Source organism: Nelumbo lutea, chromosome 7, assembly GCF_056320005.1.
Source record: "Nelumbo lutea isolate HS-2025 chromosome 7, American lotus-T2T, whole genome shotgun sequence".
NCBI classification, from domain to species: Eukaryota; Viridiplantae; Streptophyta; class Magnoliopsida; order Proteales; family Nelumbonaceae; genus Nelumbo; species Nelumbo lutea.
Window position 1 is genome coordinate 8526691 of NC_142690.1, and position 19187 is coordinate 8545877.

The following is a 19187-nucleotide window of genomic DNA, read 5'->3' on the forward strand; positions in this document are numbered from 1 at the left end:
TAAATAACTATTAACTTGCTTTTAATGAGTTTGGGCCCACGTGTCACATCTGAAGATATCGAGGGTTTGCTAGGAACTATTTCAAACCGAAAGTTTTGCGTTATTATAGTTGATCTTTTGCCGTCTGATCTTCAGACTATTTTGTAGCATTTCAAACTTGAAGCTTCAAGAAAACTCCAGATTAGCATCACCTGTTCAAGCTGATTTTTTGCTTAGCTATCTGGTGGGACCCATTTAAAACTTCTCTTATCGCACCGTGACAAGTTGTGGGACCAGGGCTGTAGTACCAGTGTACTAAATGTCCCCTGTACGGTTGTATCCCCAACCCCAAGACCAAAATATTCCCTCTGATTCCGTACGCTGACGGGAATCTCAAAACCCGTACTCATGTGAGTGAGTTCCCAAATTCATGGTCAAGTTTCAACCCAAAACTTTTGCCACGTATCCAAACCGACTTACCGACCCTCTTTTCTAGTCTATTTTTGCCACATGGTTAAACTAAAAAACTAGATTTGGTTTGCCACGTGGTGAAACTTATCTTCTTTGCCGTTTAATTTTGATGAAGAAAAAGGAGTTTGACAGCATACGAGCCCACGAGGGGAGTTAAGAAGGCAAATTTGGGATTGTCTTATGTTGTGGTCAGTCTGAAATCTGAATTGACCAGATAAGTCCCTCTCACCGTCTCACGTTGCAGTGCAGAACCAGGGTCAAATTGTGTAAGGAATAAGCCAAGTTGCTAATCAAACAAGCAACATTAGCCTCGCAACCGTATTAAAAACAATTTGATAATTGACCATCTTTACCCGAACCGCCAACCATTCGGAGGTCACCCTGCCCTCCGGGTTCTGGGTCGGAGGCCTCAAATTCTAAACAAGTAAAGCGGTTCAACTTGGTGCCTGCATTTAGTCGCAGTGCAATTCTATTTTCACTAATGCAAATGAAAATAACGTAAATTCTCGTTTAATTTTGTTTTGGATTTTACGTTTTTTCTGTTTCAGGTCTTCTTTTACTTTATTTATACACTGCAATCAAACAAAAAAATAGGTAAATTTTGAAACAAAAATAAATCAGAATTGCACCCATAGCATTTGCATTACCATAATTTTGCTCAATGCAAATAGATTAAAAGTGCAACCAAATGCAACATTAACTGCTTATCCACCCAAATAAGGCCAACCTGGAATTTTCTCAAGGAACCCAGAATATGGGCTGGGCCGCTCACCCGACCCATTTGATTAAACCTGGCGCGTCCAAGCAATTTGCTGGAACCTGAGATGGCAATAGCGTTGCTGGGAAACCACCCAAACGACAACGAGGACCCAAGCTTCCAGCACTCCTTCAGAAGTTGCGTGGGCAGCGATGCCCGAATGGGTCCAACACACAGTACAAGCAAACAGAAAAGAGGAACTGGGAAGCGTGTATTGAGTACAAGAGCAAGCAATTAGATAAGAGCAGTTGACCGCCCACCAGTCCTTCACCTGTTCTCTGGTCTTCCAATGGATGGGATGCACAAGCTGGTTTTCTTCTGTAAAATCAACACGCTGACAAGCAACTACTCGCCCAAACTTATATAAAAGCCGCCATAGAAACCGATTAAAGCATAAAACTATCTCATTGAAAAGATTTATATTTTCTTCGAATTTGTGTTTGTCATGGTTCTCTTGATACAGAGGTTAAGCCGTTCTCTCATGCCTTCTTCCAAGCTGGAGAACCACCCCCACCACCATGCAAGGAAGGCCTTCTCGGCTCCTTTGCATGCTTTTGAAGCTGAGATATCGAAAGGATTGGTTCAGCTCTCCTTGAAGTCCAACCCCAGCTCAGAAATCCTGACCTTACCATGGATCCGACAGTGTTTACATCTTCTACCCACCATGAACAAAGCGTTTTCCAAGCTCGTAGTGGACATTGACTACCCATTGAATAGCTGGGAGCTTGCTTCCATGGAAGAGTACCTTCAAGATAGCTTAAAGTTGTTGGATCTCCTTAACTCTATTAGCTCTTCTCTTTCTCATCTCAGTCGAGCTCGTGTGGCGATGTCTTATGCCTTGAACCTTATGGAGAACTCACCTTCTGTTGCAATGAAACGTCTGGAAGCAATCCAGCCCTTCAGCTTTAACAAGAACTGCAGGTATGAAGAAGAGAAAGAAGATGAAGGGCAGGAGAAGTTTTGCTCTGGCAAAGAATGGGTCATCCATCAAGCTTTGGTGATGATGAAAACTGTTGCGTTTTCACTCTGTGGAGTTGTGACATCGAGCCTATGTGGAGACATTCAGTCATGGTTGGAGATAGGAAAAACAGTGGGTCAATTGGGAAATTCTTCGCTGATGAGTCCACATTTGAGCGTTTCTGAAGAGATGATAAAGAGTGGGTACGTACTGAAGGAGGTGAGAGATGTGAATGAGGGAGTAGTTCGATTTTTTGCTGCTGCAGGCAGTGGACAGAGCAAAGATGAAGAAAAGGATTTGCAGAGAAGGGTGGAGCTTCTAGGGAAGCTGTTGGAAGGTGTTGGGGAGGAAGTGGATCAGCTGTTCTCCGAGGTTTTGGTAGGGAGAAATGATTTGCTCAATTGCCTTGGACAAAGGAAACAATAGATACGGATCGAGTTTCTTCCTTAATTCCTTTTACATAGTGATTATTTGGTTTTATCTTTTTTGCTCTTTTTGTATTCAGTTTTTCTTTTTCTTTTTTTTTTCTTTTTTTTTGTATTGAACAATTCACAATTCAAGTTATTGTACATGACAAATTGACAATGAATTCATCTCAAGTGGCTGATCCATAAGTATTTGAGTAATCTGTCTTAAGCTGAATGACACTAAGGCCCCGTTTGTTTTCCGGTATTTAGAGGGATAAGTTGATTAATAGGTATGTTGACCATCTAAACCAAAACCAAACCGAAAAACCAAAACTCAATTCATCCATTCCGTTAATCAGAAACTTTTGGTTCGAATTATTGGTTTTGGTTTAGTTTTTCAGTTTTACATGAACACCCCTAAAAATAGAATTGCATAACAAAATTTTTGGCATGCATTTCAATACCAACTGGCATTAGCTCATGCATGATTTATGAAAAGAACCGTCTTTCTGAAAAATACTTCCTCCTTGTAGCAAAATGTAAGGCTGCAACATATTTAAAAAAACAAATGGTTGTGAAATTTCAATACTGAATTATCAAACCATTGTTTGTTGTATTCAAATAAATTCTACACTGGTCCCGGTTATACAGGGTCTTGGGAGGGGGTAAACTGGATATGGACCTAACTATTGGCCTTTTTTATTTTTCTGCACAAATGGATTGTTCTTAGAGTCAAACCTGTGTTAGCATGCTTATCAGACTGAGATACAACCACCAAGTTCATAGAAAAATGAAAAAGAAACATTGACTTTTGTTTTTTCATCGAGCTAAGCTACTTGAATGGCTTCCCTTTTCTAAGAATGACCTCAGTCGACCAAGTCGAAAGGAACTAAACTACTTAAATCAGTAAATATTTCATCATATCCACCACCCTACAAAAACCAACTCTTCTGTAAAAAAAAAATAAAAAAATAAAAAAAAATAAAAAAAAATAAACACACACACACACACACACACCAAGAGCTCCTCTGTGACGATGATATAGATTTGAAGTGATAATAAAATGTTTGGTCTGGGTAAAGTAAGGACAAAAAATTGTCGTATCAATGACACCTCAAGGAAAGTATCAAGAGGGAGGCAATTCAGTCCCCGAGTCATTGGAACAGGATGTATCATGTGCTTTCCTCTTCCGGCAACTATCTGAGGGTAACCTGAAAAACAGACAAAACATGAGTTTTTATGAAATAGCAGCAGAAACATGAAATAACCACTGATGTTGTAAGTCGTATTTCAAATGTTTTTTGATAAGTAAAACATATCTAAAATATTTCTATTTCAATTTTTAAAGGAAAACATAACAACCAAGCCAGAATAGGAACCTTATGCACACAGACACAATGGTTTTGAATGGGAAGCTTATTCAAAAGGAAACGAGATCTGCTGAAAGTTATATTTTCATCTATATTGTAACTATGATGGGTTTTAAATTTGAATGACATACGATGCCTTAAACAGTCCTACTTTCATGTTTCTAGCTGCACTTGTTCTAGTGGAAGAAATGCAGAGTATGAATTCCAGGCCCAAGGCTCTCGAATATTACCATCTATTAAAAGTTTAATTGGATAATGTCCAACATTCCCTTTTAGGAACACCTAAGAAATTTGAATAAATATCCATTATCAGTTATTCCATCATATGCTACTCAGACACAACAAGAGCATGGCTAGAAATGTGTCAGATGTGAAACTTACCATAAAATTGAAGTATTCAAGATGATATGGGACCTTCTATAGGTATCTAGGTATCATTAGATCCAACTAGTTAACAACAATGATAATCAACTGAAGTGTATTGAAGAGTTCCATTTTATCCATCTAAAACAATGGTCTTGATTTATTTCATGTTTCTTTGAAGGAATCATTTCATTTCAACCACTAAAAGGAACAGATTACAATATTCAATCTATTATTTTTCTTATTCATACATCATGATTTGAAAATTCACAAACAAGTTTCTAAAGCATGATTAGTTCACAATTCTTACTGGCCCAAAATATGATGTTCCTCAATAGTTGCTGAAGGGTTTCAGAATGTTATACATAATGCATGATCATGTAAAGGAATATATACATACATATATGTAAGAGAGAGAAAGAGAGAGAGAGAGAGAGAGATAAAGGAATGAACAATACCCTAAGTGCAAGGAAGTGTCTGACTCTCCTTGCTTCTCAAATGTGCAATTACATCCCATGTTTGAACTTATGACATCCTGCTTTATTTGGAAATGTTTCTTTTCCATGGGTTGCAATTGGAGATAAGGTGGCATCAGGCATTCAGGTGATGGAAGCAAACCTCGGAGCTCCTCAACCTACAAATTTGGGTCAAAGATAAATAACAGCAGTTGTAGTACACCATTCAAGATAAACGTTATAAGCAAATTCACATCAGAACTAATAAGAACTTAGATATTGCCTGCTTGCGCAATGTCTCATTCTCCAGCAAAGCACGTTGTTCCTATGGAACACAAGACAATACATTTTATTTAAAAAGAATCTATTTATACAATGTATACAAAAAAAAAATATGTATTACATTCCCAAACTATTATCAAATCAACCTATACAAGGAAATGCATACGGTAAAAGTGGTCAGTGGTATATATATGTTGCACCTTCTTAACTGTAAAAAATGAATTGAAACTACCCCATGGAGGAGTTGAACAACATAAATCATTGAAGCAAACTCACATACTTGGAACAAAAATTAAACTAAAATGAGAAATAAGAGATCAAATTTCATAACTACCTAGAACCATTTTGTAGTTTTCCATCTATTCCTTAAGAAGCTCTTATATATGCTTTGTAAAGGTTTAAGCAAATGATGACATTGTACTAAAACAACAGCCTAAAAATTCATTAGAGATATCCATTCAACCGTACTTCATCCCCCATAATCAACATCAACTTAAGTGGAGAGGGATAGAGAGTGTATTTTTTTTCAAGAGTGATTCTACTTTTCCATTTTACTACAAATGAATACTTGAAAGGGGCAGTATTTGCTCAAGAGAACCATAAGATCAAATTGATGAAATGCCAAATAAAGAAAAAACAACCTAGTGTACCTGTAATCTTGATTTCTCAAGCTGTTCCAACAGTAATTGCTCCTGAAAAGTAGGACTTCTGATTGAGGCTTATGAAACCATATTTTACATATTGAAATGAAAGAATTCTTAACTAATTCTGCACATTGCACGAAAGATTTTGAAACAAACAGTAGAACAATTTAAAGAAAAAAGGATCTCAAAATTCTTTCACTACCTTCCTATCTTTCACAGATAATATCCCCTCGCTTAACTGATGTTCTAGGTTTTGCAACTCTTTTAAGCTCAAGCCCATCAACTCTTTACCCATCATCCGCCTGCAAAAGAAGAGTACAAAAAATGATAATATTAACAAGGTGCTTATACATTCCAAAATCCAGTGACGTAATACTGCTAGTTATGCAGGACTTTAGATGATTTACCGGTTTGCCATTCTCAGCCTTGCAATTTCATCTTTCAGAATGTTAACTTCCTTTGATTGTTGCTTCTGTTAGAAAGAGAAAGAACTGTAAGAAGGGAGCAACCATACATAAAACAACATTTTCAGAAACTTCAGGTGTTTAACAATACCATGTGCTTCCCTGAGTTTTCTGAAACATACCTTACTTCCCTTGTCCAGGACAGTTAATGGTTGAACAGAACTTTAATACTATATTACCATTTTGCCATTACAATGCAATATGAGAAAGCAATTTTATTCATATTAGAAAAAAACCCAAAAAAGTCTTAAACTTGGGACAGAAAGGTCTTAACATATGCAATACATGAAAGAGTTATTTCTATGATAGATAGTTAACCAAGAAAAATCAAATTATGCGACTAGACAGGGTGAGATATTAATCTGATTCTTTTTTTTTTATTCTAGTCAGTTCCAAAAGACATCAAATATGTCTAAATGTCAATCTCTATATGCTATGTGTAGAATTAAATTTTAGGGTAGATGAGGGAAAAAATATTTCTCTCTTCAGGAAATGTTTTAAGAGATTCCAAGAGAATAACATGGTTTATGGCAATTAGTTATCAGCAGCAGGTATGACTCGGTTGGGATTCTAGATCAACCAATAGAGTTTCTTTTGTTTGCCCTTGGAAAGCCATCAGCTCCAATCAGTTCTATCATTCCTACCTTCTTGTTTGTCAAATACCAAGTGATATACAGAAATATAGAAGTTGAACACAGGGAGGTCATGGGTTCATGGTAGGGTGAGTTCTTTTGAGGAAATTCCATGGTCTTTGTTTGTGAGTGTGGGTCTAGACCCAGCTGGCATTTCTTTGAAACTTGAATCTGCATTTCCATAGGTTTTAAAGGAATTCTGAAAGCAATAAGTGATATGGGACTAGCTAGGGAAATTAGGTAAATTTGAGGATATTGCTCAGATTAAGTGAAAGGAAAAGTGTAATGGAACTAAGACATACTAGTCTTTGTGTGTTAGCTGAGATAGTTTTAAGTGACTAAATTGGTTATGCATTGTCATTGCTAATAGAAACCAACTCAATGAAAGAATAGTCTAGGGATGAAAGGGAAAAAAAGAAAAAATTGAAAGTAAGTTACGGGGAAATACTTAAAAACCCCAAAATAAACATAATAACAATTTTTCCCATTGTGCAATGGCATATAGTACAGAGAAGAAAATTTAATAGTTTCAGATGTTTCAAGGATGGAATAAATCAGTACCTTTGCCCCGTACTCAACTAATGCAGTCTCGGAACAATCCAGGCACTTGTTGTATCTAGAAAGTGTCCGCTTCATGCTTTACAAACAAAAACAAAAGGAGAGTTGCATCACATTAAATTTCCCAAATAAACATATAGAAGTTCAATTGTAATGAACATAGTTAACTTTGAGATACCATGTATAGATGAAATTGCCCAAATTATAGCATTTCATCCTCTTTGGTATGAGAAAAATAGGAAAATAACAAATCAAATTCATTTAAAAACCATATTGCACGACATATTTTAACCAATATTACTAACATTATTAGAAATTACTTGCATGATAAAATTCAAAACAGGGATTGGGGTGGATGAGTAGCAAACTAGAAATAGGTTACTTAGAAGCAAAAAGGAGAGAAAACCAAAAAAGAAACAAAGAAACAGAGGTTCATGGGAATCTCAAAAGTTCGCTGGGCACTAGCACACATATCGGAAAATGCAGCAAATTTAGGACATAGGCTTTACTGCATAAGTTAATATTGGCAGTGAATTCTCATGCTTGTGTTAATAAAAGATATAGACATGCAGGTTCAATGATCAAACTAGATACTCTAAATTCAAATATCAGATTTCTGTTTCTGAATGATGCTTCCCTAATAATTCTCTGCAAATCATTTCAATTCAACTAGTACAATCCAGGGAATTCCGAAGGGGCAAAGAGAGTTCTCTGAAGGTACCGTAAAAGGAGGCTATGCCTCAAATTATTTTAATCCACCCGTGAAAGAGAACCTTTCTTCCCCAAAAAAAAAGTCCTGCTCCAAACTCTAAAAAACCAGGTCCCCCCACCCCCCCACCCCCCCCAAAAAAAAAAAAGCTTTTATGAAAGATTTTATATGCAAGGGACCTTGAAACATGAATAATCACCAAATTAAGTGACTTCATCTTCCGAATATGGAGCGCAATGAAACCTTAAAAATCTTAAAATTGCATCTATCATCACAGAGAAACGAACTATGAATGAAATGCCAGGTAGGAGAATGGAAAGAAAAAGAAAAACAGAAAGGCAAAGAAGATATATATACATCAAGACCAACAAAATTGCATCTATCATCACTATACCTATTCAATTCATATTGGAATAAAAAAAAAAAAAAGAACAAATCAAGACCAACAAAATCGAAAAGAAAATCCATCAACCCAGTAGAAAATGAACAAACAAAAATAACAAAAAAGTACCATGAACTAGCAAATTCAAAGAGCTTGCCACTGCTGGAAAAGATTATGAGCGCAACCTCGGCATCGCACAAAATTGACAACTCCTGAGCCTTCTTAAGCAACCCAGCACGACGCTTAGAGAAAGTGACTTGCCTGCTAGTGGCATTCTCGATCCTCTTTATCTCAATCTTCCCTCTACCCATTTCTCCCCACAACTCGATTCTCTCCTCCTCTCATCCAAATAACGGAACCACCAACCAAATCTCAGAGCAAAAGAGAAACAAAAGCTAAAACTACAAACAGCAATCTCTCCCTAGCGTATCTGTATATAGTCATGTCTCTCATCTGCCTCAACTTCTCTGATGACAAAGAAGGAAAAGAGGTGGCTAAATATAGTGAGCAGAAGATACAAGGGTGAGAGAAAGCGTTTACCCAGAATGGCAAAAAGACTGAAACGGTAACCCTGCATGGCCATTGCCTCGAAAGCTGTGTGTGTGCGTACTTTGCCACATTTAGATCATTTACTATCTTCATTCCTAAATAAACCGATGGGAATCTCTGCTATTTTTAATAACATCTGAGAGACAGAGAGAGAGAGAGAGAGAGAGAGAGAGAGAGCTGTGCTTGACGGTTGTTTGCTGTTTTCGGAGGGAAAGAGGACCCTTTCGACGCACCGGGTTTTGCCCATTTATTGATAAATTTTCCATTTTAATATCAATTATTTATAAATAGGTAATTTTGCTTTTTTGCTCAAATTTTCTAAATAAAACAACCACCAAATTATTACTTCAACACTTGACCGAGATAGAAATTTTGCAATTTTCAGAGTGTGTACATCTCTTTGGCTAGCCTATCAGTTATCAGTGTTTACTGCCTTCTGTCGTCTGTTGGTTTTTTCAGCAAATGAATTTTAGCATTTATTAAATATTTAATACTTTAACATTTTTATGGATTTTTTTAGTACGTGACATTTTATGGTTTAAAGGTGGAAAATTTAGGTGTATTCTTATGTTGCTACGTGATTAAATAAGATCTACAGGCACAATCAGGTAGGTCCCACATTATCTAATGGGGGAAGAGGGTACTACGGAATTACAAGACCAATTCACAATTCACAAATAGATGGGTGAAAATTACATAATCTTTTCTTTTTTAACTTCTCATAATCTTTTAGATGATTTATTTGATGGGATTGGTTCATCGGTACTGGTCAGTGGTCACAAGACTATTACCTGTGGTCTGGGTCCTCATAACTTGCCAGGTGGCACATTTTCAAGACATTAGAATCTATCATTGAAGGAAGAGATGCTCTATACCAAAAGTTGACATGATTTGATATCATCTGATTCGTACACTATTTTCGCAGTTTAAGAGTAATTTGAATAGAACTTTTCATCAATCACCTTTGTCCAAGTCCAAAAACAGGAGAGATATTTGATAAAGAATTCGAGCTGATTTTTTTTACCCAATTGATCTCCAATGTGGCAACTATTGAATGGTGGACTCAAATTATATTAGTCTATGACAGATGGCAAGTCATGGACCTCAAAATGAATTGGTCTTTAAATGGGCCATGGGTCCAGTGTGCGCAAACCCAAAGGTTTTTGGTGATTAGACATCTCCGCTTTTTAGCAACACACCATGGATATAAATCATTGGCTTGAACTTTTTAATTGTCTGAATCTTCTGGCCTATGTTTTAATTATACCATTAAATCGTGTTTTATATAAGAGAAGAATATGAAATAAACATTTTTTTAATCTTTATATGTAAGTGAATGCATGCAATAGGGGATTAGACTCAACCCTTATTTGATAAGACCGTGAGGATGGAATAGTAGAACACACTCTAATACCATCTGAAGGAACACTAAGACCATTTACACAAATTTAATTAATTCAACCTAAAAGCATAAGCTGTTAGGTGAACTCCTGAATTTTTTTTTTTTTGGTTTTGATAGATTGAAAAATACAGGATTAAATAAGTTAGAGAATGACCGATCATTCCAGTGTCAGAATTTGTAGGTTCAAACTACTTGGGTTGATTTTCATGGTGAAGCATAAGTCAGCCATGCCCATTTGGTAACGGTGCATGGGAAGAAATATGAGACAATGATTGTAGTACATTGTTTAAGATTCAGGGTTATGATGGAAAAAGTACTTTTTGTTTATTGATTGTTGATTGTTTTTATGAAAATTTTGGGTTCTTTTGTCATATTTTGATCATTTGATGGTATGATGGCAAAAGGAAATAAAGTGTTTTTTTCAAATACTTAATAGAAAATAGCACATAAGTGATTTGGATAAACTATTCAAAGAGGCTGAAGTGGTATGGATAGCCTAGAGGCTGTTAGTCAGATGATTGACAAACAGCCAGTTTGGGCTCTCGGGAATTTTTACCATACATATATATAGCTTAGAGGCTGTTCATTGAGGCCCACCTCAAAAAGCCAGAAGCTGCTCTGTTTCAACCCTTGCAAATGGGCACTTAGTGAAAGGACTATCAACGACATTTTCTTGATTCGAGAACATTAAAAGTCAATTCAATTGTTTTAGTGTCAGATGACATTCAGAATGAGACATTTTTTTTTTTTTTATAAATCTGCAGTTGTGGGAAAGTCCTTAAGATTTTCCATGAAACTAGTAGGAAGCCCTTGCTTTGGAGGGGTGAAATAGAAAAATTGCATTAATAAATTAGATTACTTTTTTGTTAAATAAAATAATTATAATTATATTATTATAAATAATTAATAACTATAGTGGGCCTCAATTTGGTTTAGGGTTATTAATGGGTCTGGTCTAGGTAGAGCCAATCTTAAAGCAATTATTCAACTGGGATAAAATCATAGACATGATTATATTCAAATAATAACTTAAAATAATACTAAATTATTTTTATGTTAATAGGTTAAATATTTTTAACTAATGTTATCTTATTTATTACCTATCAAATTTACTATTTCAAACATAAAACATAATAAAGTTAAAAATTTATATATTTCCATAAAATAATCGACTTTGGATCTAAATCAATTTTGGACGGGCAAGTACAAAAACCAACCTAATTATTAATCGAGACAAAATCATGGAACTATAACCGTTATAATTATGTTCAATCAATTAAATTGAATAAAATAAATAAATGAATAAATAATAGTTTGTTGATATGAGACCGGTATAAGCTATCTCAAACTAGACCTGACCCATTGACAAACCTAAATATTGGGCTCAAGGGGAGAGAATAATTTGTTAGTAAATTATTCCTAAATAAATAAATAACTTAACAAAATAAATAAATAAATGTTTATTAAAATCTGTCTATCAATGTCAAATCTCCTTTGTTTTACTGATTTATAAATAATTTATTTATTTTTATTAAATAAATAAATGCTTAAATAATAATAATAATAATAATAAATGAATAAATAAATAAAAGTTGAAATAAAGAATAAGAGGAGAGAGAGAGAGAATTAGGCGAGAGAGAAGAAGGATGTCATTTTATTTTGAATAATCATATATGACACTCCCTATAATTTACAAATACTATAGAATCAATTACATAGGAGGGTTTGTCTTATATGTTACAGTGTTATAATTGAAAGGTTTGTCTTCCAAGGGATGCCATTGGCTTAGAATCAAAAAATTCACAAGAATTGTTTGTTTGATGGTGTATGCCAAAAGCAGCATTAAAATTTAAATCATCAAAATCAGTAAGGTTTTAAGAAGTTGAGTTGAGCGTCTGACTTTGAAATGACCATTGATAAGGGGGGAAAAGTGCTTAGTGCATCTAAAAGAGAAGAGAAAGCTCACTATTAATGAAGTAGTGAGCTAAACATGAGGTGAGGATCTCTGGTTTAACGTACATGCAAGGAAAGGAATTAAGGGAGAAGGAACTTGCCTGGGGTTGAGATAGATGGGAGCAGATTCATCAATTCCAGCACCCGGTGGATTCCTTTTTGGGTGATGATCAATATTGAATGATCTGAATATGTGGGATATGAGCGATCTTATGCCAATCCTCACCTCGGTCCTTGCTGCATCGTCTTTCCAATTGGGGACATTTGCGGATTTGTAATGTTTGAAGTGAATGGAGGCGTTGTAATGCTGCCGGAAGATTCCTCAGATTTGGATTATATGAAAGCTTGAGCTGCCGAAGCGATGGCAAATTATGGATCCACTCTGGCAAACACTCTAGTTTGGAGCAATTAGAAATTTGCAGAGTGTCAAGCTTGGTGAGGTGCTGGATGCTTTCTGGCAAACAAACAATCTCATATGCAGATTCGATGCACAAGGTGTGTAGGGCTGTGAGATGTTGTAGTGAACTCCCAAACGACGTCAAGCAATCAGAAACAGTAGTACTCAATTTGTGGAGAGATGTTAATATCATGTCATTGCTACGATGGAGAGTAAGGGATTTCAAAGATGAGGTGGAAAGCCGTGGCATGCTTGTCAATCTGGGGCAGGAGTGGATACTCAGTCTCTCAAGGCGAGGGAATTGTACAACAACAACAAAATCCTCTAGCAATAGTAATGGTGTTGTTCCCTCCTCCTCCTCTTCTTTACCCGACAACCATCCTTCCATACGGGGCATATTCCATATCTCAAGGACCGTCAATGAAGGAAATATCACTACTTCATCAGGTACACCTCCGGCAATGCCAATGCCCTTATGATTAGTATTAATACTGCCATCCATCATGTATCTAATGGAATCCATATGATATAATCCAAGTGTCTTCAGGCAGGGCAAATGCCCCAGGGCAGTGACATATTCCAATTTCCTGCATTTCCATAGTTGTATTTCAACAAGGTTGGGCATGGATAAATTCCCTTTCGTCATCCAACCTGGAGTTTGTCTCCCTGGGTATCCGTACACCTTTAATCTTCTCAAATTTGGGTGTGGCTGCATACATTCAAATACTTCCTCCCCCAAATTACCCCCACCCCTACTACTTCTACTGTCCCTGTCATCATTCTTCAACGACCAAAATAACCACAACGAGCATAGATTTGGCTTGCTCTTCAAATTGGCTCCCTCAGCTTCACCTGCATTCCTTACATTCTCCAGGTTTTTAATTATAATCTCGCCTCTGAGATTATTTAGGCCCTGTAACTCTGTTAGGCTACGCCCACTCTCCTTGCCCACAATAAATCTTGATAATGTCTGTAATCCAGTTAATCGCCCTATCCTTCTAGGGATTTGAACCTCCTTCGAGAATTTATTGAATTCAAGATGTCTGAGGTTTATCAGCTTGGTCAAGCCTTTTGGCAGCTTTACTACTTGGTTAATATTTGAGATCTTCAATGTTTGTAGATTCAGGAGGGAAGTAAGGGATGATGGAAGTTTAGTAATTCTTGTTTCAGAGATGTCAAGATACCGTAGGTGTTCAAGCTTATCAATGGGAGTAGGCAGCTTTTCTATTTCCATACCTCCTAAACTAAGTACTCTTAATCTCTTAAAATAACTCAAGGTGGAGGACAAATTTTGCAAAACATATCCATGACGATTATTCAACACTAGCAATGTTCTTGCAGCCTTCAACTCTTCATTATGGAAGAAAGGATTACAATTAATTCGTTGCACTCCTTTCAAACATGACTTACCATAATCTAGTGATAAATGCCGCACCCTTCTTTTCCCTTTCCCTGTGGAGGAGGGGCCATTATCAGTTATGCTAATCATGCGCCATTCAGTCCTTCCAACAAATCGAGCAAGATCATGCACAAGGTCATGCATCTTGCACCATTCAAAGTTTCCATACTCATCTTCCCAAGCATATTGAAAGAACGACCTCTGCACCAACTCACTGAAATACTCATTACCAATATCCTCTACCTCCTTACCTGTTATTGATGACTGAATAAAGCCTTCTGCTATCCATAATTGAATCAGAGTCTGCTTGTTAATCCGATAATCTTGAGGGAATAATGCACAATACGCAAAACATTGCTTCAGATGTGATGAAAGATGATCATAACTCAACTTTAAGGCAGGTAAAATTCCAGTTGCATCTTCAAGTAAATCCCCATGGTCTCTTACGTATAACCATTCCCGTTCTTCTCTCTTGGACCTCATTAATCCTCCCAAAGCTTTTGCTGCTAATGGTAACCCACGACACTTCCTCACAATCTCCTTTCCAATGGCCACCAAGTTACATGGAACCTCTTCAACTCCAAATGCTCTTCTTCTAAACAATTCCCAGCAATCATCATTTGATAAAAAACTCAAATGGTATGGATCCACTGTACCCATAATGCGTGCCACTTTGGTACTAGGACTAGTTACTATAATTGTGCTCCCTCTTTCTCCACTCATCAACACTTTCTTCAACTCCTCCCACTTTTCAGAATCCTCATTGTTGACATCATCTAGAATGAGTAAATACCGCCTCCCATTTAATTCCTCTTGTAGGCGACGCTGCAGAAGGTCCTTATTCGGGACATCACATTTGCGTTTTGTCGCAGATTCAATAATTTGTTTTGTAAGCTTTCCCACGTTAAAATCATCAGACACATAAATCCACATTCTGAGCTCAAAAAGACTCTTCACCCTTCCATCATTGTAAACCAATTGAGCAAGAGTTGTCTTGCCTAGGCCTTCAATCCCAACAATGGGAATGACTGAAATTCCATTTTCATTAAACTTGTCCACCAACAATTCCACAACCTTTTCCTTATCATCATCTCTTCCATACACTTCCGATTCAAGTACAATAGAAGTGGTCTCTCTCTGTCTTTCTTCACTCTCATAATTCTTGCTAATGATACCCTCCGTCAGATGAAATTTGGACTTTTCAGCGGCAATCCCATCGAATCTATCCATAACATTTTTAATCTCGTGGCCTATGTGACGGCGGAAAATTATTTGGTTTGAAGATGAAAGGAATTTGCGTACCTTGTTTAATACTCTTCTCTCTTCTCTACGACGCAGAACTTTTGTTGAAAACTCGTCTAATACATCATCTGCATCATCAAGAGCGTCTTTAAGCTTCCAAAGAAAATCTCCTATTGCCTTACTATTCAATTGCTTCTCCTCTACATCTTCGAGAACAGCTTCAATCGTCGACACAGTGTTTTTGAACTTTTCCAGTTCCTTCTTCACACTCGTTGTTAATCCATACTCCTGGACAACTAGCGATTTCAAACTTCCAAAAAGTTTTTCCACGAATGCACACAAAACTGCAGCTTCCATTGTTCGGGGATTGCAGGGTATCAGAAATGGATGAAGCTGCAGGTGGTTGAAAGAACAATGTAATGTGCAGGGGGATTAAGCAAAATATGAGGTATATATGGAGTAATGGTTTGATCGCTATAGACGACGACCTTATTACGAACTCCATTACTAGTCGTGCTGTCTTCACACGGTATTAATGAATTGTCAAATACAATAGAGATAGAGACAGTATTAATCATTTTTTAAAACAGTAAAAATACATTAAGTCAATTAACTAAACTATAAACATAATTTAAAAAATTTACTCTTCTTTTAATTATTTGGAGATTTTCATTTATGTTACCAATTAGTTTACTTTATTACATTTCCTTTCCTTGGTGACTACTTGAAAAGCATGACATCCTTTGATTTAACTTGGTGATTTCCGTGTTTCCGATATATGATCTGACCACATTTCTCATATTCTATTCACCTTGGGGCTGAGTGAGAAGTGAAATTGGCCTCCCAAAGGCCCACCTCGTTTAGAATATTATGAAGTCTGTGCGTGGTTGGGATGGACCATGGAGGTAGTAATTAAACTATTGATGGCTGAACGACCGTGTCACCAGTCAACTCAATTATGTATTTAGATTGGGCTCCACACGGTATTGACTTGACTCCCAAGCAAATACATGACCAACCGACAAAGCCTAAAACTTTGGCTGTCTACCTTCAATAGCCTGGGCTGTCCACGGCCTCACTCCACATAGCACGTTAGTATATATAGTATATAATAATTAAACTATTTCTAAAAAATGCAAGAAATGTCCACAACTGCTTAGTTTTATCTGAATTTCAAATATAAATATAATTATTAGATAAATAGTGAAACTCAAATAAAATCTTCTAAAAAATTCAAATAAAATAATATTATTATAAAAAAAATAAAAAATAGGAGTAAAAGCCAAAAATGATACATATGTGTGACTGCCCCAATAACGGGGTCGGTCACATACTAGATAAAAGTGAAAATTCTCGATAGGTACCATGTATGTATTTTAGTCGAGCGCCAATTTAATATCCCAACTTAAAAATGCGGACAATCTAGTACCCCAACTTTTATTTAGCCTCAATTTAATACCCGAGATTAATTCACCGTCAGTTAAAAGAATCAGGTGATATTAAATATTTTCGAAATACCAAAAACTAACCTTTACAAAAATATACAGACCATTTTACCATCCTAAAACACGCTCATCATCTCACTGGTCAACTGTTGTATCAATAGCGACGTCGACGACATTCCTCTCCTCTTCCTCTTCCTCGAATCCAACTTCTGGTTGTCTTCCTCTTCCTCACGTCCACCCCCTCTTGCGAGTCATCGGCCATCGCCAAGTAGTCTATTCAACTGCTGTATCAATGGCGAGTCTTTAACCTAAGACTGAGACTGCGAGGATCGTGCTCATCCACTCGTCTCTTTAATACAACTACTGATGTATCACCGGCCATCGCCATTGATACAACTATTGTTCAACTAAGCACAGGGAGGTTAAAGATTGAGACTGAGCAGTTGTATCAATAGTTGTATCACCGGCCATCTCAGTCTCTTTCACTTGAGATTGAGACTGTGAGTCTGTTTAAATGTTGTATCAATGGCGATCCAAGAGTTGTTCGACTGCAAGGGTCCTTCTGTTGCTGCTAATGATTTTCCGATTTCGTTGTCACCTCCGATGGCCACCACAAGCTCCACCTCGCAGACCACCACCTTTACAACCTTAGGCGTTTGAAGAGTTGGTCCATTGTGATGGGAACAGAGGTACCTCTGCCACCATTCGGAGGTCCACCTCCTAGCTCTCGCCTAAGACAAAGGAGGAGGTCCGGATGCTTCTCAATTCTAAGCATCTCTAGTTCTCCACAACCTTGCAAGCCGTACCTCTTCCCAAAATATATGTAACTCTCCTAAATCCAGCTCCTCCACCCTCTGTTTTCCAGCTTCTCTCTCTCTAGATTCACTGATGAAAGATGGTCTGGCGGTGCAACTAAAGAACAAACACCCCCCAGGTGCTATTCTTCATTCACTTGAGCTGGTCGCCGACGACGACAATGGTGGGGAGCTCAATGCCTTCTTTCATGACATTGAGGTGGCGCAGCTGGTCTACGGCGTCGAGGAGGGGTCGAATCCGATCATTATAGGAGGATTAGAGAGAGGTTGCATCTCCGATAACCTTAGCGTCTTCTTCCTTGGCACTACCAAGGCCAATGTTGTCCATTATGTCTTCCATAGAAGAAGTTGTAGAAGCCATAAGAGATCAGAGAGAGATGGTTTCTTTTCGAATTATAAGAGTTGCGTTGCGTAGAGTGAGAGACGAGAGATCAGAGTTTATGCCAGTTGAGATTACTTGGGTTGCCAATTTAGCATTTTCACTGCCACGATGACTTACAAGATTCATACTGTTCATTGCCAACTTCCCATTTTTGTGCTGTTCATTGCCAACTTTCCATTTTCATCCAGACCATCAGAGGAGGTGGCGAGTTCGCTTTCCTCAGCATCAGGTTACGCTGGTTTTCTTCATCTTTCTTGGTATTTCTTTCCCTATTCCCCATCTTCACCTTCTTCTCCTTCCTCTAGTTTGAACCTCGCCATCCATTCATCACTATTCATCGTCTCCTTCGATGAACAGTGACGACACTACTCTCTCTCGCTCTTTCTCTCTCTCAATAATCCCTCTCCTCCTGTGAAATCCAGAGAGATATCACACATTCAACATTCCAGCGTAGCACATGGTGAGGCTTCTCATCATGGTGGTCTTCTACATCGTCAACGACGGTGGCTCCGAAGGCAATGACCCCTCTGGCGCCAGCAAGAAGCCCGGTGGGCTTCTGCAAAGGAAAGGCAAGTGGTTTTAGGCTGGTATGAGAAATCCACAGATTCCGCAAAACCTCTCCATGTTTTTGAGTTTTGACCTTCAAAGTTTCGAATATAATTATTAAAATCATTAACATCATCCCAACTAAAATCTCAAATCTAGGCTCACATCAGATCAACCATCAGGAAAGAATCTTACCCAATTCAACTCTCAAGGGTGGAACCCACTGCTTAGATATGGACGATCTGGATTTGGAGCCAATCTCGGTAACTACAAGTGTGAACATTAGTTTCCACTTGCATAGGTGGAAATAGCTAATGGGACCATTTTTGTAATTTCAATAGAGAACTCATGCATTACTCGAAATAGCTAAAGGGTATTTAAGTCTTTTTATTTTCTAACTGACAGTGAATTAACGCCAGATACTAAATTATCGTAAAATGAAAATTGGGGTGCTGAATTATTGTGTTTTAAAATTCAGGTACTAAATTGACACTGCACCTAAAGTACAAAGTATCTGTCGGAAATTTTCCCTAGATAAAATATAGTAATTCTCTTAAATCAAATAAAAACCTATCAAAACAATATATGAAAAACCCAACCTAAATTTTTAATATAAATGATGTAAA

The 19187-nt window shown here is 37.2% G+C and overlaps 2 protein-coding genes across 4 annotated transcripts; one reads left to right on the forward strand and one right to left on the reverse strand.

The window, feature by feature from the left end:
* Positions 1–1652: 1652 nt before the first annotated feature.
* On the forward strand, positions 1653–2591 carry LOC148844933 (protein BPS1, chloroplastic-like). The gene has a single exon (XM_088954277.1). The coding sequence runs from the start codon at positions 1653–1655 to the stop codon at positions 2589–2591; it is 939 nt and encodes a 312-aa protein (XP_088810403.1).
* A 742-nt stretch (positions 2592–3333) lies between these two features.
* Positions 3334–15866, reverse strand: LOC148844934 (MADS-box transcription factor 23-like). 3 transcript variants are annotated; one of them, XM_088955652.1, is made up of 8 exons: positions 8561–9202; positions 7344–7419; positions 6094–6158; positions 5889–5988; positions 5693–5734; positions 5044–5085; positions 4764–4939; positions 3334–3783 (listed from the first exon to the last, which is right to left on the reverse strand). In XM_088955652.1, the coding sequence occupies exons 1-8, from the start codon at positions 8740–8742 to the stop codon at positions 3699–3701; spliced, it is 768 nt and encodes a 255-aa protein (XP_088811778.1). In that variant the 5' UTR covers positions 8743–9202; the 3' UTR covers positions 3334–3698. The 3 variants fall into 3 exon arrangements, 2 of the variants coding, with proteins under 2 accessions (XP_088811778.1, XP_088811779.1); XR_016102437.1 differs by lacking the exon at positions 8561–9202 and adding an exon at positions 12437–15866 and having other exon boundaries at positions 3599–3783; XM_088955653.1 differs by lacking the exon at positions 5044–5085 and having other exon boundaries at positions 8561–8955.
* Between the last annotated feature and the right edge of the window lie 3321 nt (positions 15867–19187).